Below are 25,566 nucleotides of genomic sequence, written 5' to 3'. Positions count from 1 at the left end.
CGCGTTCATGGACTCTAAGAGTTCCACTTTCAGCTCCGTAAAACACCGGAGGAGAGCGGCCTGCTGCTCCTCCGCCCATTTTCTCCAATCTTCTAGTGCACCACCGGCCGCCATTTTGGTCCTCTTCCCCCGCTTTTTTTGGGGAGCTGCTGCCGCTTTTTTTGTCGTCCCTCTCCGAGTACCGACCATAAAGTTGGTCTCACTCTCCTCAGGGAGCCTTCCCCCACCGGGATTCGTCTTTACAGTACCGTCGGGGCCCTCCAATCGGCCCTTAAACACCTTTGTCGCAGGAGCTGCCAAATGTGCGACTTAGCTGGTCATAGCCGCAACCGGAAGTCACATCGGCATCTTCATTCTGATGTCACCGCCGGCTGCGCCGCAGTTTTGTTTTTTTAATTCATTTACCGGATGTGGGAGTCCCAGGTTAAGCCAGCATTTATTGCCCATCCCTAGTTGCCCTTCAGAAGGTGGTGGTGACTTGTCGTCTTGAATTGCTGCAGTCCCTGAGGTGTTGGTGCTATTAGGGCGGGAGTTCCAGGATGTTGCCCCAGTGACAGTGAAGGAATGATGATAAAATTCCAAATCAGAGTGGTGAGTGACTTGGAGGGGAACCTCCAGGTGGTGGGGTTCCCAGGTATCTGCTGCTCTTGTCCTTCTAGATTATGGTCGTGGTTTTGGAAGGTTTTGTCTAAGGAATGACTAAGATGAGTTACTTCAGTGCATCTTGTAGATGGCGCACACGGCTGCCACTGTTTGTCGGTGGTGGAGGGTTTGAATGTTTGTGGAAGGGGGAGCAATTAAGCGGGCTGCTTTGTCCTGGATGGTGTCGAGCTTCTTGAGTGTTGGAGCTGCACACATCCAGGCAAGTGGAAGTATTCTATTACACTCCTGACTTGTGCCTTGTAAATGGTAGACAGGCTTTGGGGGGTCGGGGGGTGAGTTACTCGCCTCAGGATTCCTAGCCTTTGACCTGCCCTGGTAGCCACAGTATTAATGCGGCTTGCCCAATTCAGTTTCTGATCAATGGTAACCCCCAGAATGTTGATTGTGAATGTCATTATTCCTCAATGTTTTTGGGTCTAAGAAATTTATGAAGAGATTTTTTTCTGTAGCTTACAGGGATGGATATTGATGTCTTCAGCAGGGTCGGAATCACAGGCCATGTAATTCATGAGGTCTTCAAAAGGTTGGCAGTGGTTTGGAGGTTAATAAATAAGGAATAACACACAGTTGTCTTTAATCCTTGGATATATTTTAATATCACAAATCTTCCTCATAGTAAGTCTTTATGGCTGAACTGCTTGTAGTCAATGGTTCAGAAAAACATAGATCTTTAAAGGTGGTGTAAAATTGGGCACGAATATTTGTTAGCCCATTTTACACTAAATGATTTTCTTTTATCTTGCTTTATATTTAGATTGAGTGACGCTATTGAGGGAAGTCACAATAAATGAACTGATTTATTTTTTCTTTTAGGCGATATATCTCTGGGTTGGCAAAAACTGCAGCAGTAACTTTATTAGCGAAGTGCTTGGATTTCCTAACTATGCTTCTATACCACAGAATATGGTAAGTTGGAGTGTACATAACAATAAATTTAATGCGTTGCTTTGTGCTTATTACTGTGTATTTATTGCTCTTGAATAGTGAAAGATCTGTTGACGACTATATTTTTGAATTGTTTTAAAATGTAACAACAAATGCAACTCTCTTTACATAAGATTTTACTAAATGTATCTTAATTGTATCAGAAAGTTGCCCCCCCCACCCAACCAGATTTGGCTGAGCCCATGAGCTTCTGTCAATGTCATTCCAGAGCTGGCCACTAGGTGATGTGATTGTGCAGTTTCAGTAACATTGTCTCCCTGAATAAAAGACTCTGGCCCTCGAATGTGAACTTTTCAAACAAGAAACTGTGTTTCCGATAGCTGGTTAATGTGGTAAAGCTGAGGTAACTCAAAAAGTAGTGATACAACTAGTTGTCATGTGGTTGGAGACAAAAAGACAAAATTGCACTGTTCCAGTGAAGTTTTAATATGAGCACAACTGTTCCAAATATTTTCTGAGAATGGTTTTCTGCAGATGGTCGATCTCTGGTGGTTACGTAGAGGAAAGACATGCACGAGGTGGCGCCTGCACGAGTACTGCACTTTTCACTTTTTGTTAGTTCCCGGGGCGGGGGGGGGGTTTATTTTCCTTTAAAAACCTACATAATCAATGGGATTAGGACCCTATATCAGGAGGTCGTTTGAGGCGGGGTGGGGGGTGAACAGAAGAAGTTCATCGACTGAGTTGGAGGCCTCTCCAAGGTCGTCGGCAGAAAAAAAATGGCATAGGCAGCCTCTGGGACTCCACGGTAGCACAATGGTTAGCACTATGGCTTCACAGTGCCAGGGTCCCAAGTTCGATTCCAGGCTTGGGTCACTGTGTGGCATCTGCACGTTCTCCCTGTGTCCACATGGGCTTCCTCTGGGTGCTTTGGATTCCTCCCACAAGTCCCAAAGGAAGTGCTGATAGGTAATTTGGGTATTCTGAATTCTCCCTCTGTATACCCAAACAGGCGCTGGAATGTGACGACTGGGGGCTTTTCATAGTGACTTCATTGCAGTGTTAATGTAACCCTACTTGTGACAATAAAGATTATTTTAAAAAATAACGGCAGAGATCATTTCACGCACTTTGGCGAAAGAGTACTATAAGCACTGCTGCGTTGTGGTGAAGGACCTCCGCAAATTGATGGTGGAGGTCTTGGCTCCCATCCGAGTGGTTTTCGAGAAAACCAACGAAAGTGTGAAGGCCCGGGGAGTCACGGTAAAGGACACTGTGGCTCCTTCCAGGCCACAGTGATTGGATTGCTTCACTGGAAGCAGAGATGTCTTTACTGGCCGATGAAATGAGCAAGCATTTTTGAAGTGGGGGTCGAGACCCGCGGGTGGGGCGTGTCGGGAGAGTCGTGGAGCCAGCCATCGGCGTTCCCGATCGCGCAAATTCACGCAACAGCCGGCTTTGAACAATGCCGACTGCGAGCGGCTTTAAAAATGACTAACAAAACACCGGTGTACTGCGCATGCGTGCCCACTCATCAGTGCACATGCAGCCCGGGGTGTTGGGACCTGAACCCGGGTTCAAAGTGCGATCGCGGCATAGCAGTGGCTGACTGCGTGGTGATCATCAACGATGAACTAGGCTATAACCTTGATCTGTTCTGCATCCCTAAACATTACTCAAATGATCTGGAAAGAGTATATATCCCTCATGGTTTAATCATGGACAGAACTGAACATTTGGCAAGGGCTATAATGAAAGCCATTGAAATCATCACATCAACAGTGTTCTGAAGGGTGGCTATAAGTTTTTTGTTGACCTTTAAGACTACATTAAAGCATTGTATCGAGAGAGTGGCTAGTCAATCCCTATGACACTGGACTTCATCCGCTTGAAGAGTTACTGTAATGATCAGTCAACAGAGGAGCTACTCCGAGTTTACGAACTGAGGTACAAAATCCACGTTTTCCTCTTCGAGAAATTGTCCTCTCTGGTTGATTTGTTACCCGATGAAACTTGGATGCTAACCATGTCTTACCTTGCGGACATCTTTTCAATTCTAAATTAACTGAACCTCAAATTGCAAGGGAAGGATGATGATTGCTTTCGGCACTGTGAAGAAATCACAGATTTCCAAAAGTCATTGAAAGTTTGGCAATTGCGAGTGCAAAGCCAAAATTAGTACAAGTTCCCCACACTGCTCCGTCACATCAAAGAAAACAGCATTAGTAAGAAAACTGTAAATGGACTGACAAGCACTCCAAATGAAGCTGACTGAACTTCTGCACGTCAGCTTTGACAGCACATTAAAAACACGCCACAAGTCAGTGACATTGTCAGCATTCTGGAGTAGCATCTCCAAGGAGTAAACGGAGCCGAGTAAAACAAGCATTTTGTTACTTTTGTCCTCTACAACGACCTACGGTTGGATTTTCCGTCATCACAAAGATGAAGACGGCACCCGATATGTGCATTGCCCTCCCCTCCGGTGAACTTGATTGGAGTGAGATAGTGAGGGCCAAGCAGGCTCACCTCTCCATTAAAGGTAAGAGAAAATGGTAAGTCTCAAACGTCGGCCCGCGTGGTCGCTAAGGTCAGCTGGCGTGGATCGTGAAGGTCGACTGGTATGGGTCGCGAAGGTCTGCCGGCGTGGGTCCTGAATGTTGGCCGGTTGGTAAAAATGGGTCCGCGGAAAAGAAGTTTGAAAAACGCTGATTTAGAGAATCGGCCCAGGAGGCAAAATGTTTGAATTGTGTGGCTGCCAGAGGAGATGGAAGGCCCAGTGCCCGTGGAATATTTGCGGAGATGTTTGGGAAGATGGTCAGGGAGAGGGGGATTCCCATCCTCTGAGTTGAACTGAGCCCATAGTACACTCCAAAAGAAGCTTCATCATGGAGAACCACTGCGTGTGGTAATAGAGATGTTTCATAGCTTCAAAGAAAAAGAGTGGGTGCTGAGACGGGCAAGGGAGTATCAAGAGTTCAAATGGGAAGGCCACGCCATCAGGTTTTACCAAGATGTGGGAGCGGAGCCTGCGTTCAACAAAGCCAAGGTTGCCCTGTGCAAAAGAGTAACTTACGAGGGGAAGAACAATTTATTTGATGTGCCAGGTGAGGTGGAGAAATGTGGGTTGGGCACAGTGTGATTATGTTTTAGGGCTGTTAGAGATGGGCTTGTTAAATTGGTGAATTGGTGGGGGTTTCATGTTCATGTTTGTAATTTCCTGTTCTTGTTAGGGTTGAATGTTTTCAGTTGCGGCTTAGATTTGGGGTTTAGTTTTATGTGTGGTTCTGTTCTGATTGATATGAAAACAGATGGCTCCATATTGGGAGTGTAAGGGTTTAGAGGATTTGTATGTTCTGTTTATAAACATTTTTCTTCGGTCTCGTTGGGGGCTGCCCTGCTAAGGTAACTGGAGCGGTGCTGAAGGGCTGACTGCAGCTCTTATAATAGTTTTTGTCTTTAGATAATGAGCTTAGAGTTCTTGTTTTATTTAAGTTCAGGTTTAGTAGAAGTAGATTTTAGTTGTTTGTTTTTTCTGCTTTTATCTGGATGCATATTTGAGTGTGGCAGTATCCGAGGGTGATTGGGGGGGGGCAGGAATAGTGACTACATCGTAGTGTATCTGTCGGGTAATCCCTCTTGGTGAAAATGGCTGACTCCGGATTGATGGGGAGTGGGAGGCCCACAATTTTGCTGGTCGCCTGTGGTGTCCTGGGGGTTGAATTGTCCAGTGGAAACTTTGAGAATATTTGCCCACCTTAAGAATTTGTAAGTCTGAGGTGTCGCAATATTAATTAATAAAGGGATTCAGTTTTCGGCCGCTAAGATCTTGGCTAACCTCAATGGCAGACATGTTATTGTCTATGGCTCTCTGGCGGCCACTCGGTGGTTCTAATTAATATCTGCTCCAAACTGGAATGATGCGAAATTACTGAATGATTTGCTGGCCTCCCTCCCCAATTTGGATTGACATCAGCTAATTTTTCTCACACGTGCACCAGGTATATTCTCGGATTGATTTTTTTTGTGATGGATAGGAACCTTCCTTTTGTGAGGCAGCTGGTTATTCGGCAATTGTGATTTCAGACCACTTTGATTTGGCACTAGAGTCAGGTCAAATGTTGTAAACTTATATCAACTGCCATTGGGGAATATATAAAATGTAATAAAAGTGACTCAATTGTACCTTCCACACTGTGGGGAAGCCCGTAAGGCGGTCCCTAGGAGGGAGATTATCTCCTACAAAGTGCACATGATAAAGTCAGCGAGGGCGGAACAGCAGAGGCTGGTGGACTCCATCCTTGAGGTGGATCACCAGTACTCACTTGCCCCAACCCTGGAGTTGTTGGCAACTAGGAAAAACCTGCAGACACAATTCGAGCTATTGTCAATGGTTAAGACGGTGAATCAGTTTCAAAGCTAGAGGGGTATATTTTCTGATTATGGGGAGAAGGCCAGTTGCCTCTTAGCTCACCAGCTGAAGCGACAGGTGGCTTCCCAGGAGATCGCACAGGTACGTAACTCGAGCAGCAGCTTCGTTTCAGCCACTCCTCAGGTTAATGCGGCTTTTGAATATTTTTATTGGGGTCTCTGTAGCTTGGAACCTCTGGCTGAGGAAACAGTCATGACTGACTTTCTGGCTAACTTATCCATCCCAGCTGTGGAGGGGGAGAGGAACGACAAGTTGCACCCAGAGGAAATTGTAAATGCATTGGGTTGATGCAGACTGGTAAAGGCCTAGGCCCGGATGACTTTGCCATTGAATTTTATTTATTTTTTTGAAATATTTTTATTAAGGTATTTGAATTTTTTTATAATAATAACAATGACGTAAACATGGTATTATAAACATTTCCACCCCCATCCCAATCTTCACACACCCCAACCATAAAGCAACAATCCGGCCCTCTTTCCCACCCCCTTGGAATACTGCTTCTGCTGACATTTTAATTTTCCCCAAGAAAGTCGACGAACGGCTGCCACCTCCGGGTGAACCCAACCATTGACCCTCTTACGGTGAACTTTATCTTCTCGAGACTGAGAAACCCAGCTATGTCACTAACCCAAGTCTCTAAACGCGGGGGCTTCGGGTCCCCGAGGGGGGGCTGGTTTAGCACAGGGCTAAATCGCTGGCTTTGAAAGCAGACAAAGGCCATCAGCACGGTTCAATTCCTGTACCAGCCTCCCCGAACAGGTGCTGGAATGTGGCGACTAGGGGCTTTTCACAGTAACTTCATTTGAAGCCTCCCACATTAACAAGATTCGTATCCAGGCTACCAGGGAGGCAAAGGCCAAGACGTCAGCCTCTTTCACCCCTGAACACCCGGCTCTTCTGACACTCGAAAGATCGCTACCTCCGGAATCGGGATGTGGAGATGCCGGCGTTGCACTGGGGCGGGCACAGTAAGAAGTCTTACAACACCAGGTTAAAGTCCAACAGGTTTGTTTCAAACATGAGCTTTCAGAGCACTGCTCCTTCCTCAGGTGAATCCTGAATCAGGCACCACCCGTGTTTTTAATACCTTGGACATTGCCTTAGCGAAACCCTGCCAAAACTCACTAAGCTTCGGGCATGCCCAAAACATGTGGACATGATTTGCTGGGCTTCCCGCACACCTGTCCTCTGCCCCGAAAAACTTGCTCATCCTAGCCACTGTCATGTGTGCCCAGTGGACTACCTTAAATTGTATCAGGCTAAGCCTGGCACATGATGAGAATGTATTAACCCTGCTGAGGGCATCCGCCCATAGACCCGCCACTATCTCTCCTCCTAGCTCGTCCTCCCAATATCTCTTAAGCTCCTCCACCGGAGTTTCCTCCCCCTCCAAAGCTCCTGGAAAATATCTGATACCTTCCCCTCTCCCACCCAGGTACTGGAGACTACTCTATCCTGTATCCCCTGTGGCGGCAGCAGCGGGAAGGCCAGAACTTGCTTTCTCAGGAAGTCTCGCACCTGCAAATACCTAAACCCATTCCCTGCCGGCAATTCAAATTTATCCTCCAAGGCTTTCAAGCTGGGGAAGCTCCCGTCTATAAATAGATCCCCCAACCTTCTAATTCCTGCCCATTGCCATCTCCGGAACCCACCATCCAGCCTACCCGGTACAAACGATGATTATTATAGATCAGGGTCTAAACCGCCGCTCCCTCCACTCTCCTATATCTCCTCCATTGCCCCCACATTCTCAGAGCCGCCAGTACCACTGAACGTGTGCAGTATCGGGCTGGCGAGAACGGAAGAGGTGCCGTTATCAGTGCTCCCAAACTTGTGTCTTTGCATGACGTCGCCTCCATCCAATCCCACATCGACCCCTCCCCCACTACCCACTTCCGAATTGTGGCTATATTAGGCACCCAGTAGTAATTGCAGAAGTTCGGCAGTGTCAACCCACCCTCCCCCTGACTGCGCTCCAGCAACACTTTCTTCACTCATGGGGTTTTACTCGTCCACACAAAGCCCAAAATAACCTTAATCACCCGCTTGAAAAAGGCCCTTGGGATGAAGATGGGGAGGCACTGAAGAAAAACAGAAATCTGGGGAGGACCGTCATTTTCACGTCTGTACCCTCCCTTCCATTGATAGCGGGAGCATGTCCCATCTCTTAAAGTCCCCTTCCATTTGTTCTACCAGCCGGGACAGGTTTAACTTGTGCAGTGCCTCCCATTTCCGGGCCACTTGGATTCCCAGATACCTAAAGTTCCTTCCTACCATTCTAAGCGGCAGCTCTCCCAATCTCTTCTCCTGTCCTCTTGTCTGGATTGCGAGCATCTCACTTTTTCCCATGTTCAATTTATACCTCGTAAAATTGCCAAACTCCCCCAGGATTTACTTCCCCCATCCCCTCCAATGGTCTAAAATATACAAGAGCAGGTCACCTGCGTAAAGCAAGACCCGGAGCTCCTCCACTCCCCCCCCCCCCCCCCCCCCCCCCAAACAAGTCCTTTCCAGTTCCTAGAAGCCTTAACGCCATGGCCAATGGCTCTGTGGCCAGAACAAACCGTAATGGAGAGAGGGGGCACCCTTGCCTCATCCCTTGGTGTAGTTTAAGTACCCCGACCTCAGCCGGTTCGTATGCACTCTCACTACTGGTGCCTGATAGAGCAACCGCACACAGTCAATGAAGCCCTCACCAAACCCAAACCTTTGCAACGCCTCCCATGGGTAATTCCACTCCACCCGATCAAAAGCCTTCTCCGCATCCATCGCAACCACCACCTCCACCTCCTCTCCTTCTGAGGGCATCATAATAACATTCAAAAGCCTTCGAACATTGGCTTTGCGTTGCCTGCCCTTTACAAATCCCGTCTGATCTTCCCCTATCACCCCCGGGACACAGCCCTCTATCCTTGTGGCCAATATCTTCGCCAGCAGTTTGGCGTCCACATTCAGTAGAGAAGTTCGCCTGTATTACCCGCATTGCTCCAGATCCTTCACCCGTTTCAGGATCAATGAAATCGAGGCCAGCGACATTGTTGAGGGGAGGACTCCTTTCTCTCTTGTTTCATCCTCACCAGCAGTGGATCAATATCTCTAAAAACTTCTTATACAATTCCACTGGATAGTTGTCTGGCCCCGGGGCCTTGTCCGACTGCATGCCTTCCAGCCTCTCGATTATTTTCCTCAATCTCAATTGGGGCTCCCAGCCCTTCCACCAGATCCTCATCTACCCTCGGAAAATTCAACTGATCCAAAAACTGCCTCATCCCCTCCATCCCAGCCGGGGGTTCCGACTCATATAATTTACTACAAAAGTCCTTAAACACCTCATTCACCCCCACACTGGGTCCAGGACAGTATTCCCGCCTCTACTTTACTTTCCCTATCTCCCAGGCCGCTTCCCTTTTCCTGAGCCGGTGCACTAACATTCTGCTTGCCTTTTCCCCATACTCATAAATCGCCCCCCTTGCCTTCCTCAACTGTTCCTCCGCTTTCCCTGTGGTTAACAGCCCAAACTCTGCCTGTAACCTCCGCTGTTCACTCGGTATGCACGGCCTCCGAGTAGCTCCTGTCCACCTGGAGTATCTCCTCCACTAACCTATCCCTCTCAGCCTGTTCCGCCTTTTCTCTGTGGGCCTGTATCGAGATTAATTCCCCTCTGACCACTGCCTTCAAAGCTTCCCAAACCGTCGCTGCAAAGACTCCCCCGTATCATTTGTTTCCAGATAGTTCTGGATGGACTTGTTCACCCGCCCACAGATCGCTTTGTCCACCAGCAACCCCACATCCAGTCTCCATAACGGGCGTTTCCCTCTCTCCACACTAACCCGTAGATCCACCAAATGTGGGGCATGCTCCGACACAGTGTGATTGCCGAGTATTCCGTATCCATCACCACTACCCCCCGGTATTAGCGCCCCGCTCAGAACAAAAAAGTCGAAGCGAGCGTACACCTTGTGGACATATGAGAAAAGAGCCACCTGTTCCATAAACCCCTTCAATTCCTTTGCCGTGGCTGGCCTCTTCCCTGTCTTAGATTTTGACTGATTCAATTCCGGATCAATGACTGTTAAAATCTCCTCCCATAGTCAAGTTATGTGACTCTCAGTCTGGGATCTTACCTAACACCCGACTCATAAATTCCACATCGTTCCAATTCGGAGCATATATGTTCACAAATGCCACCCGCACCCCTGCAGCTTCCCACCCACCATTATGTACCTACTCCCCCTTGTCTGACATGATTCTCCCTGCCTCGAAGGCCACTCGTTTGTTGATCAAGATCACCACCACCCCTGGTCTTTGAGTACAGCCCTTAGTGGAATACTTGGCCAACCCATCCCTTTCTCAATCTCGTCTGGTCTATAACCATTAGGTGTGTCTCTTGTAGCATTGCCACGTCCGCTTTCAGCCCCCTCAAATGCGCAAACACACGAACCCTCTTGACCGGCCCATTCAACCCTCTTACATTCCATGTAATCAGCCTGATCGGGCCCCTCCCCCTGCCGACTAACCATTGCCCTTTTTATGCTAGCCTCTAGCTCGCGCCCTTCGCCTCCTCAAGACCCTCCTCGGGCATTCGCTGTTCCCGACCTCCCATTTGTCCCCTAGTAACAGTTCCTCCCCTGTCAGCAAAGCAGCTCCCTCTCCCTCCTCTCCCTACTTCTCCTAGCAACCACACTAGAAACCCAACCCCCCAAGTCAAGCTCCAGCTTAATACCTGCTTACCCCCCCACTGTGCGTTCGTGAGTCAGCTGACCCATGCTGACTTGATAGCACCCGCCCATGGCACCAAAGCAGTCTGTCTCCCCATTGTTCTCTCTCCCCCCCCCCCCCCCCCCCCACTTGAACAAACCTATTAAAAACATCACATTCCCCAGTAAACAAACATCAGAAAAAACAGCGAAGATACAGCCACTTTAGAAAACAGATCCAGCCCCAAAGACAGCGCCCCCTCTAACCAGCTCCCTGCAAGACAAAGTTACCGTTAGCCATCCAAACAGCCCCTTATTACACATAACACTACTTATACTTATACAACCCAGCACAACAAATCGCCACCACCGTACTCTCCAAGGCTTCAGTGTCTTTTAGTTCGCCTCCAGCCTCTTTTCCTTAATAAAAGTCCATACATCGTCTGGCGTTTCAAAGTAGAATTCCCGTTCCTCATGTGTGACCCACAGACGGGCTGGGTACAACATCCTGAACTTCACCCCCTTAAAGAGGGCCGTTTTTGCCCGATTAAACCCAGCTCGCCTCTTAGCCTCTACTCAACACGTCCGCCCATAGACCATCCTCTATCTCTCCTCCCAGCTCCTCCCCCCACTTGTGCTTCAGCTCCTCTGTCTTTGAAACCTCCGACCCCATAAGCTCCTTATAAATGTCCGAGACGCTCACTTCTCCTACCCACCCTCTGGAAACTATCCTGTCCTGAATCTCCCTTAGTGGTAGGAGCGGGAAGGTTGACACCTGTTTACGAAGGAAGTCCCGCACATGCAGATACCTGTATTTGTTTCCCCTCGCCAACCAAGCTTTCTATTTCATTCTTAAATGTGGGTGTTAAGTTATTTGCCAAAGTGCTGGCGCTACAGCTGGAGTCCTGCACCCCTCTAACGGTGACCCTCTCAAGGCGAAATGTGGACAGTCCGAAGCCCCCAAATATTGCAACCAGCAGACCAGGTTCTTGGGTTATTTGCAAAATCTTGGATATTGTATTGAAAAAGAACCCGGAAGCTTGGGACGACACCAAAACACATGCATGTGGTTAACTGGTAGAAGTGAATAGTGGTCACACTTGTTCTCCACGTCTTGAAAGAATCACTTACCCTTGCCTTTGTCAAATGCGTTCTATGTAGCACTTTGAATTGAATTAGCTCAGTCTGGCACAGGATGAAGTGGAATTCACCATTCGAGGGCTCACTTCCAAACTTCCCCGGCAAGCACAGAGCCCAGCTCTTCCACCCATTTCTCATATACTCTATTCAAAGGGACAGGTTCCGAAGATAGAATGAGATTGTACAGAATTGAAATTGACCCTCTCCCCTGCTGTGCCAAGGCCAATACCTTTTCCAGCAAGGAAGGAGGAGGGGCTAAGGGGAAGGAGGAAAAGAACTTGCGTGAGAAATACTGAATTTGAAAGAAACAAAAAAAGGGTAGGTCCATTCAGATTGTGTCTGCCTAAGACTTTTTCAAGGCTGGCAAAGCCTCCATCTAGAAATGAATCCCCAAAGTGCACCAGACCGCCCGTTCTCCAGGACCTGAATGATGGGTTCCAGCTCGAAGGCACAAAGAGGTGGTTGTCACATATCGGGGCAAGTGAGGACAGTGAAAGATGACTGAAGTGCTACCGAAGCTGCTTCCAAAGACCGAGGGATGAAATCACCATAGGGCACAAGGAAAGACTTGCAGGGGAAAAGGGCAGCGGTGCAGAAATGATGGTGTGTAGGGGGAGGCTGTGGTGTGAGACAGTGCCTCCAATCTACTCCAGTCTTCTGGTCACTGAGCCATTGTAGGATTTTCTGTATGTTGGCAGCCCAATAATAAAACAGGAGATTCGGGAGAGCTCAGCCTTCCGATCCTCTGTCTCTCTGAAGCAGAGCGCTGAGGACTCTGGGATACTTACCTGCCCAGATAAACACCAATATTTATTTCACAAAGGGTCAAAGGGCTTTGACAAAGGGTCATCTGGACTCAATGTTAGCTCTTGTCTCTCCCTACAAATACTGCTAGACCTGCTGAGATTTTCCAGCATTTTCTCTTTGGTTTCAGATTCCAGCATCCACCGTAATTTGATTTTAACCAATATTAATTTGTTGCGTGTCATAAATAACAATGCTTTGGGTAAAAAAATGTTGTTGCATTAAGAATGAAAGCACATTCACCTTGTCAGTTTGATCCTGCCCGTCAGAGTCAGAGGGAGATTATTCCACCTCCTAAGTCCGTTTTGAGCTTATCGATGAGGCTTGAAAGGTTCAGTTTGTGGGGTAAGGCCCAGTTATGGGCCACGCAGATCCCCAGTTAGTGGGAATTAGAGGGCGAGAGGCGAATCGGCTGTGTACCAACCTGAGCTACTCTGGCCGATGGGTACATTTGGAAAATGTTAAGCTAACCATTGGAGGGTCAGTAGAAGGGTTCTAGCCAAGATGGTAGCCATTCATTTCCTTTTTTAAGGAGCTGGTTAGGGGGTTTAGTTGTTGGGGTTACGTTATTATGTGCTTTTGTTTGTTCGTCTTGTTCTTTGATTTTGTAACTTGGGTTAATGGTTTTATATTTTTATTCTGAAAAATTTTTAATTAACATTTTTTTTAAAAAAAGAAAATGGTTTTCTGCATGCTATTAGCCTGGTCACAAATCTGACCTGCCATTAATAAAAGTTCTGGTTCTCTCATAGAATTGGAACTTCAGGCATTGCTTGCTCTCAAAATCGAAACCAGAACAATTCTCAGTTCAACCAAATTTTTGACCTAAGTAGGTACCAACTGTGGCTCAGTAGCAACACTACTGCCTGTTGATCAGAAGGTCATGAGTTTAAGCCCCATTCCAGAGACTTGAGCACAAAATGTAGGTTGGCACTGACATGCAGTATTGAGGGAATGCTACGATGTTAAATGTAACATCTTTCAGAAATTAAACAAGGGCCCCATCTGTCCCCTCGGGGGATATTAAAGAAGAGCAGGGGAGTTCTGCTATCCTGGCCAGCATTTTATCATTCCATCAATACCCAAAACAGATGTTATGGTCACACATATCATTGCTGTTAGGACCTTTGTTCAATTTGGCTACTGTATTCCCTACATTACACTAGTGTCTATACTTCTGAAGTGATTCATTGTCTGTAAAATGCCACAGATTCATTTTTTTTATTATTATCTTTCTCCAATATCAACAATATTGTTCATACTTTTTCGGAAAAAAAGACGCAACTACCAGAATTGAACACAATTTTGTCTCAAAGAACAAGTAATTTTGTTTCCTGGCTTCGAGACAGCAGACCTTTCTTATCGATTCTTTATATTGTGAAGTAAGTATTTGCTTTGGTATTACTTTAAAATGTATCTCTATATATTTGTAGTATTTACTATTATATAACATATATATACATAAAAGATATAATAGCATATGATGGTATGTACAATAGTACCTACTATTACTATTTCTATATAGCTATACAGGGGGGGTGCAAAAAGACATGGTTCAGATGTACAAAGCCCTTTGGCCTATTTTCTGTCATCATTACAGAATGATCTTATTACCTTTTCTGCATTACATCTTTGGACTGTTTCCTAAATTAATTCAGTGTCCTGATTTTTATCCACACTTGCAGAAGCTAAAACCCGCAGGTCATTTTCATTTTCCCCTTTTGTAAATTTTATCCGAACCACGAAGTATGTAAGATTTTTGTTTGCCATTGCCATTAATCAGCTCAAATGTCAACCAGTTGAAATCTCTTTGCAAGGGTTGGCTGCCTTTTAAGCCACAATCCTCCCTACTTATAGTATGATTTATGAATTTTACTACGTTATTAAGCTCTGATGGTATAGTTTAACAAGAACTAGAAAGAAAGTATTGTCTTCTTGAATTCCAATTTCATTGTGTTCCACAATCTCTTCTCCAACTCCCACAGTAACACCTGTTTTATGTGTTTGGTTTATCAAACAATAAGTGTGGTTAATCAAAGAATTAAAGCTCCAATTCTAACTTACGAACTGGGGAACATTAACTCTTTCCTAACAAGTTGCATTGAAACTAATTCCAGATAATTTTGCACATGCCAGGACTAAAGTTTTATTTATTGTAATTTAAAGCATAACCCCTAGTTATTTAGATGATAAAGCATTATTTAGATTAGAAAATGCAACTGCAACACTGGTCTGAAACGTCCAAATGTAAATTTTGCTTGCCACACAAATTGTATGTTAAATGTTTGTCACGTGGTATTATTGAATTTCAACAGGGATGACAGTCCTATGAAAGCAAACTTTTACCAGAAGTTAGTGGAGGACAGAAGCGAATCTGCGTTGTCATATTATGAATTCCTTCTTCACATTCAGCAGCAAATCTCCAAGTAACAGAGTTATAGTTTGTGAGTTGGAACTGATCAGTGATTTTCTTGTTTTGGGGGAAGGTTTGGGACAGTACTGTCATCTGAAGAAAACATACATTTACCTTGGAGGATGGATTTTGCATTGAGGTACAATGTGAGGTGGATATCTTCAGCAATGTTTCAGTCATGATGAAGGTTTTTACACTGGTAGGGATATGAAAAGCTGGTCAATAAAATTTGCAACCTTGCAGAATAAATTCTTGAAGTTACTACGCTATAATGTGTATTTCTGCTCTACAATACAGTGAGATGGAAATCCATTGTACTGATAGAATTCTAATAATGGCGTTAAAGAATGGGCTTGATTGTTTTATTCTAGGTAGAGCAGGAGCATAGAGGCCTTGTTCTTGAATACAAATAGAATAGACTTATTTATTACCATGTGTAAGCCCTGTTTATTCGCAATTTTGTTCAAAATTTTGATTTGATTAATTTTACTGTCTGTTAATTTTCCTGTGTGTAATGTATCAGTGTACAAGTTGATTTTTCACTGGTATTGGGTAGAGGTGATGACTGTATATGCTTATGCAGGTAGGATTTTTTATTGGATTGTTAGCAAATACAGTCTGTATTAAAGTATAAGCCAAGATCACTTGCAGGGCTGTTGAATGTGGTTTAGAGATGCACATTATAAAATTCGATGTGTACATAGAGAATTTAACTAACTTTGTAAAGTAATGTACAAAAAAAGTATCAATCTAACTTACGGTTCTATTAAAAGTGAAAGAGTAAACTGTATGCAGCAGTGTTGAATGTTTTGTGATCAAATTCCTCCTGCCTCACTCAGGGCATTTGAGGCGAGAGAGGAACTGAATACAGATATTCTGTGCCATCTTCCAGTTCAACTGGCAAATACTTTTTTTTTTAACTCAAATTGTTTCTCATTGTAATTCTGCTTTGCATCTTTTTCTTGCAATTAATTTCTTTCCAGCTATTGATTAAAAGAGCTCTGCTGGATTTTTATTTCTTTTTGTTGGTGGTGCATCTGTGTATATTTGTTTATTTTTCAAGCTAAACTTATCTGACTGGGGCTGATGTAATGGATCGACCATTTTGAATATACATCTCATGTCTATGGTTGGCTAAAATCTTGACAAAGCAAAAAATTGAATGTGTGCAACAGCTGTGTAGCTGAATACATGTACAGGATACGAAGGGAGTTTTAGAACACTGGCATACTAATAAATGGAAACCTGAACCTCAGTAAACTGAAACTTCTGCTGTTTTCTGCTGAAGTACATCATCCATCCAGTGTATAATGTTTATGACTGGATTAGAAAAACTAACCAAGTGCAAGATTGAAATAGACTTCCAGATGTTCCAATTCCACTTTGACATCATAAGAAGCACAAGCCTAAAAGAAAAGGAGTTTATGTTGGCTCAAACCCCAAATTCCAGTGGTCAAGACTAATCAGTCTATAAATTGGGAGAATATTGGTGCAAAGGGAAAATAGAAAATTAAAAGAGGACGTGTAAATTCAGGGGTTTAGGTATTTAGCTGATTTTCTTTTCTTGGAAGCTATGTGTTGAATGAGAAGGGTAGGTGTCCATTAGGGAGCTTCTGTTGTCCATGGTTGGACTGCATAGGGAAATGAAGTACACCAATAGCAGTCACGATAAGGACCTGTGAGTGATAATGGAAATAAATTAAACCCATGGCTTGTATTCGGTCACAATAAAGTCTGTAAACATTGACTAAATATTTAATTCCTTGTCTGTATTATTGATAACCTGTCCAATATGTGCCTGGAGCTCCTACTTTAATATGAAAATACTTGTTCATTTCCTCTCAAATGGCATTTTGATGCAGGTCATTTTAATAGCTCGGTGTTGCCAGATATTTCTCAACATTTGAGTGTTTTCAAAGACATTTGGAATTGGCTGTTTTGGCATCAAGTATGTCTCTGAACTGGGCTGACCACCGCTTTGCGATACCCAAAAGAAAACTTCATTCTGACACCTGTTATAGATCACGTGAGAGGCAACTGTAAAATCCTTGTCCACTTTTCCAACTGTGTGTAAGCAGTAAGCTGTGGCAAGTAAGATGTTTGCGTGTTTGTTTTGACCCCTGAGGCATGTGGACAATATGAATTACTAGCAGCAAGCATTTTATGGGTGTAAATAAAGGTAGATTGTTTATTTAATCACTCACCTTCAAATATAATGCGACAGCACACAAAAACACACTCAAGGAATCTACAGTTGAAGAGAATAGTGCACTTTTGAAGTATAACCAAAAGGAACAGTTCATAATTTGCCTGTTTTATATTGTTCTGAAACATGCCTTGCAAGCCTGATGGAAAACCATGTGTTGCATCTGTTCTGATGCAACCTTCAAAAATGGCTCTTCTAGCATGTCTGCCTTTTTCCTTAACTGAGGTTTCTCCCTGCCCCCTGTGGTTGACAGGACAGTCAACCAGGTTTGATACATTTCCTTCACCTCTGCCCAGATCCCCTCTCTTCTGTCCCAGAACCATGATGGGAACCCCTTACCCACACATTCCAACCCACTAGGCTCCACATTCAAAGGATCATCCTCCTCCATTACTGCCAAATCAGCATGATGCCACCACGCAACACATCTTCCCCTCACCTCCCTGTCAGCATTGTGCAGGGACTGTTTCCTCTGTGCTACCCAACTCCCCATCCCCTTCCCAAGGTGCCTTCCCTTGTGATTGCAGAAGATGCAACACCTGCCCCATCTTCCTCCTCACCATTCAAGGTCCTGAACACTCCTTTCAGGTTAAGCAGTGTTTCACTTACATCTCCTTGGATTTGGTTTATTGTATTCACTGCTCCCAATGTGGTGGTCTCTACATTGGGGAGACTAAATGCCGACTGGGTGATCACTTCGCTTCATCCGCAAGCATGAAGCCAACTTTCCTGTTGCGTGCTATTTTAACTCAGCACCTTGCTCTCATGCCCACATGTCTATCCTTGGCCTGCTGCAGCGGAGCCCAACCCAAGCTGGAGGAGCAACATCTCATCTTCCCATGAGACACATTACAGACCTCCGGCCTCAACATAGAGTTCAACAACTTTAGATTGTGACCTTTCTACTCCATCTTTTTTTGTTAAAATTCCAATTAAGGGGCAATTTAACGTGGCCAATCCACCTACATTGCACTTTTGGGTTGCGGGGGTGAGACCCACGCAGACACTGGGAGAATGTGCAAACTGCACACGGGACAGTGACGCAGGGCCAGGATCGAACCCGAGTCCTCAGAGATGTGAGGCAGCAGTGCTAACCACTGCCCACCGTGTTCCCCCTTTCTCCACCATCTCAACCTGGTTTTAATATCCAATACATTTTTTGTCTCGCTGCAAAAACGTTTCCTTCCCACACCAGGCCATCTGTCTCTTGTTCCTAAGGTTGCTGCACCTTTGTTGTAATCTCTCCCAGCTGCAATATAATATCCAACACATTTTCCCTCTTTTAGTTCTGACGAAGTCAAACGGACTCCAAGTGTTGACTCTGTTTTTTCTCCCTCCAGATGCTGCCTGACCTTTGTTTTTCCAGCATTCTGGTTTTGTTGTTGATGAAAATACATCTTTACTTTAGGTGAATTCAACAGCTGAAGTCTTGCGCTAAAGTTGTTTTCAGGATTGTCCCAAAGAGCTGGATTTTCTGCAGGTCACAAACCTATTTGCTTTTAGTCTCGGTAGGAGGTCAGTTTTCTGTATTGTTGAACCTGAAAAGGAACCGGCTTGGAGACCTTGCAAAACGTTGCAACCTCGCAACATTGCAACTTAGGTTCTGAAGGCATAAGTGTTATTGCCCTCTATGCTTTGTCTCTTTCTGTAGACAGCATTTAAATATTACAAGGTGTAAGCATGGCTGCCTCACCATGTGGGGCTTCACACTGTGGCCTTTTTACAAAATATGGCAGTGTTCTTAGGTTGAAGGGTCACATCCTGGTTTACTGTTTTAAGGCATTCATCCCAAGGGGGTTAAAATAATAACCTTTGTTTCAAAAAAAAACATTCAATTCAGGAATGTCCTCTTATGGTGGTCTTAGGGTATGTGAAGTTGACACCTTTTCAACTCAGACAAAAGGTGCAATCTCTTTTATTATGTTAAACAGCGAGTTAGGTTTTAAATACATAAGCCAGGTCAGCTGACCTTTAGCAGCCATCTTTCCAGCAGCACGTTGTTCATTTTATAAAGAAAAGGTTGATTTCAGAGTCCACATTGAATATATTTTGCATCTTAAAAGTTATGAATATGACATTGGGCATGACACGCTGTTATGATCGTCTTGAAACCAATAACCTTAAAGAACTAAACATGCCAAACAACACTAGCAGAAGAAACCCTTTCACTTTTTATAACTTTTGCTTTATCAACAAAATTAAATCAATATTAAAATTAAGCATGAATTAACCGGCAAATTGTAGTCAATAGAAGTTATAAATTAAATTTTAAATAGCTGATGCAGCAAAGATAGATCTCACGGGTTTACTGGCACTCCTCTGAGTGTATACGGCATCATGTTCAGCCACAGTGCTTCAAACTTTTTTTTTCCATGCGTAAACGTTCCTTTATTTTGAGGCTTTAGTCACTCATCCATCTGACAGCTTTACTTCACCCAAGTTTATGGATGCAACAAAAAGCATATTTTTCCAGATCCCCCTTGGCTCAGCTCACAGATGAGTTTTTTTCGTATCCTTTCCCCACCTGCGTTATGGGTTTCTTCCCCTCAACCTGACTATCCTGAACTCCACTGTGCAAATCATTTTGAGGCTCTACTTTATGTCTGGTTTCTGTTTCGCTAGCAACCTGAGATCAAAAACCTAAAGTCATAGCCATTCCCAGAGACCTGAAGTCGTAGTTACTCTTTCAGTTAGGGATTATCTTCAAATAGCAAGCTTTGAGACCAGAGTTGGTGCACCCAACAGACATTTGACAAGGCATCGGAATAGATTCTAGCTCAAACATACTTCCCCACTGCTCCCTCAAACCACTGAATTGATCACAACATGAGGAAGCTATTTGTATTTTTTTTAAGCATAATTTTCATTGGAAATAATGCTGTAAGTACTGTATAGTTGAGCTACATCAGTCAATTACTTATGGACTGTAGTGATTATATTGTAGGCCAACGCCGCAGTCATTCTGCACCTGTAGCATTGCACAAACAGAAATTATACGAGCGACCAGTGAATATTTTGGTGGTGGTTATTGCGAGAAGGTTAGCCAAAACACCAGGATAATTCCTTGCTATTTCTGTTGTTCCACAGGAAGTTTAACATTCACCTTACCAGACAGCCAAACTCTATATATTTCACCAAAACCAAAAGGATTGTATCTCTGTGAAGCACTAGTGCTTCTGCCTAGTTGGTACATTAGAGTCCAGTTGTGTGATTTTAATCCATTTGCCAGTGTGTTTGGATAGCCCAAACTGGAAATTCAGGCTTTGAAATTGTCTATATACTAAATTGAAACTTGAAACACCCGAGTTAAGAAAATTATCACTGTTGTAATGAACAACTTCGCGACTAAATTTTGCCACGAGCAATTCTGGGTCATTATCCAACCTAGTCTACTTTAATTTCATCTCTGGGGATGCTAAATCTGAAAAGTATGGGATAGGCTAACATAGTGTGAATTGATGGATAGTGGTAATTTGAGACAAACGGAACACCACAAACAATGTCACCTCTTACAATAAATAGATCTTTAGTTTTGGAGATATAGAATAGATAGAATAGAACAGTACAGCACAGAACAGGCCCTTCGGCCCTCAATGTTGTGCCGAGCCATGATCACCCTACTCAAACCCACGCATCCACCCTATACCCGTAACCCAACAACCCCCCCCCCCTTAACCTTACTTTTTTTAGGACACTACGGGCAATTTAGCATGGCCAATCCACCTAACCCGCACATCTTTGGACTGTGGGAGGAAACCGGAGCACCCGGAGGAAACCCACGCACACAGGGGGAAGGACGTGCAGACTCCACACAGACAGTGACCCAGCCGGGAATCGTACCTGTGACCCTGGAGCTGTGAAGCATGTATGCTAACCACCATGCTACCCTGCTGATCTCCTTCGGGGAGTGTGCGCTTGTGATGTGTTCACCGCCAGATTTTCAGGTCGCAGGGAGGGTATTCAAACCACATGAAAAATCTGGTCCTACCTTTCAGATTGATTGATTTGATTTATTGTCACATGCACCGAAGTACAGTGAAAAGTATTTTTCTGCGGCCGTGGAACATACACGGTACGTACATAGTGTAGACAAGAATAATCAACAGGGAACATTGACAAATGGTACATTAACAAAACAGTGATTGGTTACAGTGCGGAACAAGGGGCCAGACAAAGCACGTACATGAGCAAGAGCAGCATAGAGCGTCGTGAATAGTGTTCTTACAGTGAACAGATCAGTCCAAGGGGGAGTCGTTGAGGTGTCTTGTAGCTGCGGGGAAGAAGCTGTTCCTATGTCTGGATGTGCGAGTCTTCAGACTTTTGTACCTTCTGCCTGATGGAAGGATCTGGAAGAAGACAATGCCTGGGTGGGTGGGGTCTCTGATAATGCTGGCAGCGAGAGGTGTAGACAGAATTAATGTGGGGGTGGAAAGTTTGGGCTGAGTTCACCACAGCCGGACACCTAAGCAGTATGACCTGTCAGGCTTCCCTGTCCCATCTACGAATTACTCCAGCCAACCTCAAAATTGAAGCAAGATGGGAAACGGCCCTTCAGTGTCAATAATAGGATATAAACTGGAACCAGGAATGACCGGCTGTCCTGGGCTTCGCACACCTGGCATAACACTATGGACAGATCAGGGACGAACAGCAGGAAAGTACCACCCCGCACGGGAATTATGCAGGCCTCATGTTTGCATTCAAATCGAGAGCGTCTTGGAATTCTGCCCATGGAATCAAGATACTTAAGCAAATGTAAATATAGTTGTTTGATTTCCTGCACTTTTTATTGTTGTCCAGGACTTGTATACGATTTCTGAATCCTGCCAGGGTCGCATTCAACCTAAATGTGACAACCCACATGTTTTTCCATTACTTTAACTCAGTACCTTTACGAACCACAAAAAGCGTACATTTAAAAAATATATATTTTTATTAAGGTATTTGAAAAATTTTAATAACAATGACATAAACATGGTATAATAAACATTTCCACCCCATCCCAATCTTCACACACCCCAACCATAAAACAACAATCCAGCCCTCTCCCCTCCCTTGGAATACTGCATCTGCGGACATTTTAATTTTCCCCGAGAAAGGCGACGAACGGCTGCCACCTCCGGGTGAACCCAACCATTGACCCTATTAAGGTGAACTTTATCTTCTCGAGACTGAGAAACCCAGCTATGTCACTAACCCTGGTCTCTGCACTTGGGGGCTTGGAGTTCCTGAGGGGGGGCTGGTTTAGCACAGGGCTAAATCGCTGGCTTTGAAAGCAGACCAAGAGAGGCCAGCAGCACAGTCCAATTCCCGTACCAGCCTCCCCGAACAGGTGCCGAAATGTGGCGACGAGGGGCTTTTCACAGTAACTTCATTTGAAGCCTACTTATGACAATAAGCGATTTCATCCCTCCACTTTAACAAGATCCGTCTCCAGGCTACCAGGGAGGCAAATGCGAAGATGTCAGTCTCTTTCACCCCCTGAACTGGCTCTTCCGACACTCCAAAGATAGCTACCTCCGGAATTGGCACCACCCGTGTTTTTAGTGCCTTGGACATTGCTTAGCGAAACCCTGCCAAAACCCTCTAAGCTTCGGGCATTCCCAAAACATGTGGACATGATTTGCTGGGCTTCCAGCGCACCTCGCACACCTGTCCTCTACTCCGAAATGCTTGCTCATACTAGCCACTGTCATGTGTGCCCAGTGGACTACCTTAAATTGTATCAGGCTAAGCCTGGCACATGATGAGGATGTATTAACCCTGCTTCGGGCATCCACCCATAGAACCGCCACAATCTCTCCTCCTAGCTCGTCTTCCCACTTGCCCCTGAGCTCCTCCACTGGAGTTTCCTCCGCCCCAAAAGCTCCTGGTAAATATCTGATACCTTCGCTCCCATCCAGGTACTGGAGACTACTCCTTCTAATTCCTGCCCTTTGCCATCTCCGGAACCCACCATCCAGCCTACCCGGTACAAACAATGATTATTATAGATCGGGGTCTAAACCGATGCTCCCTCCAATCTTCTATATCTCCTCCATTGCCCCCACCTTCTCAGAGCCGCCACCACCACTGAACTTGTGGATTATCGGGCCTGCGAGAATGGAAGAGGTGCCGTTATCAGTGCTCCCAAACAGGGCAGCACGGTGGCTAGTGGTTAGCACAGCTGCCTCACGGCGCTGAGGTCCCAGGTTCGATCCCGGCTCTGGGTCACTGTCCGTGTGGAGTTTGCACGTTCTCCCCGTGTCTGCGTGGGTTTCGCCCCCACAACCCAAAAATGTGCAGAGTAGGTGGATTGGCCGCACTAAATTGCCCCCTTAATTGGAAAAAATAATTGGATAATCTAAATTTTTTTTTAAAAATCAGTGCTCCCAAACTTGTCTTTACATGACATCGCCTCCAACCGCTCCCATGCCGACCGCTCCCCCACTACCCACTTCCTAATCATGGCTATATTAGGCACCCAGTAGTAATTGCAGAAGTTCGGCAGTGTCAACCCACCCTCCCCCCACTGCGCTCCAGCAACACTTTCTTCACTTGCAGGGTTTTACTCGCCCACACAAAGCCCGAGATACCCTTATTCACCCGCTTGAAAAAGGCCCTCGGAATGAAGATGGGGAGGCACTGAAAGACAAACAGAAATCTGGGGAGGACCGTCATTTTCACGGTCTGTGCCCTCCCCTCTAGTGATAGCGGGAGAACGTCCCATCTCTTAAAGTCCCCTTCCATTTGTTCTACCAGCCGGGATCGGTTTAATTGTGCAGTGCCTCCCATTTAGGGCAGCACGGTAGCATTGTGGCTAGGACAATGGCTTCACAGCTCCAGGGTCCCAGGTTCGATACCGGCTTGGGTCACTGTCTGTGTGGAGTCTGCACATCCTCCCTGTGTGTGCGTGGGTTTCCTCCGGGTGCTCCGGTTTCCTCCTACAGTCCAAAGATGTGCAGGTTAGGTGGATTGGCCATGATAAATTGCCCTTAGTGTCCAAAATTGCCCTTAGTGTTGGGTGGGGTTACTGGGTTATGGGGATAGGGTGGAGGTGTTGACCTTGGGTAGGGTGCTCTTTCCAAGAGCCGGTGCAGACTCAATGGGCCGAATGGCCTCCTTCTGCACTATAAATTCTATGATCTATGATTCCCGGGCCATCTGTATTCCCAGATACCAAAAGCTCTTTCCTACCATTCTACGGGGCAGCTCTCCCAGTCTCTTCTCCTGTCCACTTGCCTGGATCGTGAACAACTTGCTTTTCCCCATGTTCAATTTATACCCCGAGAAATTGCCAAATTCTCCCAGGGTTCGCACTACTTTCCCATCCCCTCCAACAGGTCTGAAATATACAAGAGCAGGTCATCTGCATAAAGCGAGACCTGGTGCTCCACCCCACCCCCCCCCCCCCCCCCCCCCCCCCACCCCGGAACCGGACCTTTCCAGTTCCCAGAGGCTCTTAACGCCATGGCCAATGGCTCTATGGCCAGAGCAAACAGTAAAGGGATGAGAGGGCCCCCTTGCCTCGTCCCTCGGTGTAGTTTAAAATACTCAGCCGGTTCATACGCACACTCGCTAATGGTGTCTGATAGAGCAACTGCACCCAGTCAATAAAGCCCTCACCAAACCCAAACCTTCCCAGCGCCTCCCACAGGTAATTCCACTCCACCCGATCAAAAGCCTTCTCCGCATCCATCGCAACCACCACCTCCACCTCCTCTCCTTCTGAGGGCATCATAATAACATTGAAAAGCCTTCGAACATTGGTTTTGAGTTGCCTGCCCTTTACAAATCCCGTATGGTCTTCCCCTATCACCCCCAGGACACAGTCCTTTATCCTTGTGGCCAGTATCTTAGCCAGCAGTTTGGCGTCCACATTCAGTAGAGAAATTGGCCTGTATGACCCGCATTGCTCCGGATCCTTCTCCCGTTTCAGGATTAATGACATCGAGGCCTGCGACATTGTTGAGGGAAGGACTCCCTTTTATCTTGTTTCACTAGTCCTCACCAGCAGTGGGCTCAATATCTCTGAAAACTTCTTATAGAATTCCACCGATAGCCGTCAGGCCCCGGGGCCTTGCCCGACTGCATGTCCTCCAGCCTCCAGATTATTTTCCTCAATCACAATTGGGGCTCCCAGCCCTTCCACCAGATCCTCATCTACCCTCGGAAACCTCAACTGATCCAAAAACTGCCTCATCCCCTCCACCCCAGCCAGGGGTTCCGACTCATATAACTTACTACAAAAGTCCTTAAACACCTCATTCACCCCCACTGGGTCCAAGACAGTATTCCCGCCTCTACTCTTTATTTTCCCTATCTCCATTGCTGCCTCCCTTTT

At 45.6% G+C, this 25,566-nt stretch overlaps 1 protein-coding gene across 5 annotated transcripts in view; it reads left to right on the top strand.

Moving 5' to 3' along the window:
- Positions 1-16,789, top strand: part of LOC119963247 (protein transport protein Sec24B-like) — a 135,255-nt gene extending 118,466 nt beyond the window's left edge. For all 5 annotated transcript variants that reach the window (XM_038792059.1, XM_038792058.1, XM_038792056.1 and 2 more), the window contains 3 exons: positions 1,477-1,569; positions 13,903-14,006; positions 14,940-16,789. In XM_038792059.1, coding sequence (XP_038647987.1) covers positions 1,477-1,569; positions 13,903-14,006; positions 14,940-15,054 — 312 coding nt within the window. In that variant the 3' untranslated portion in view covers positions 15,055-16,789. The remainder of the gene's footprint in view (positions 1-1,476; positions 1,570-13,902; positions 14,007-14,939) is intronic.
- Positions 16,790-25,566: the final 8,777 nt, after the last annotated feature.

This window comes from Scyliorhinus canicula, chromosome 3 (genome assembly GCF_902713615.1).
Source record: "Scyliorhinus canicula chromosome 3, sScyCan1.1, whole genome shotgun sequence".
NCBI lineage: Eukaryota > Metazoa > Chordata > Chondrichthyes > Carcharhiniformes > Scyliorhinidae > Scyliorhinus > Scyliorhinus canicula.
This window is presented reverse-complemented; position numbering and strand designations above follow the sequence as displayed.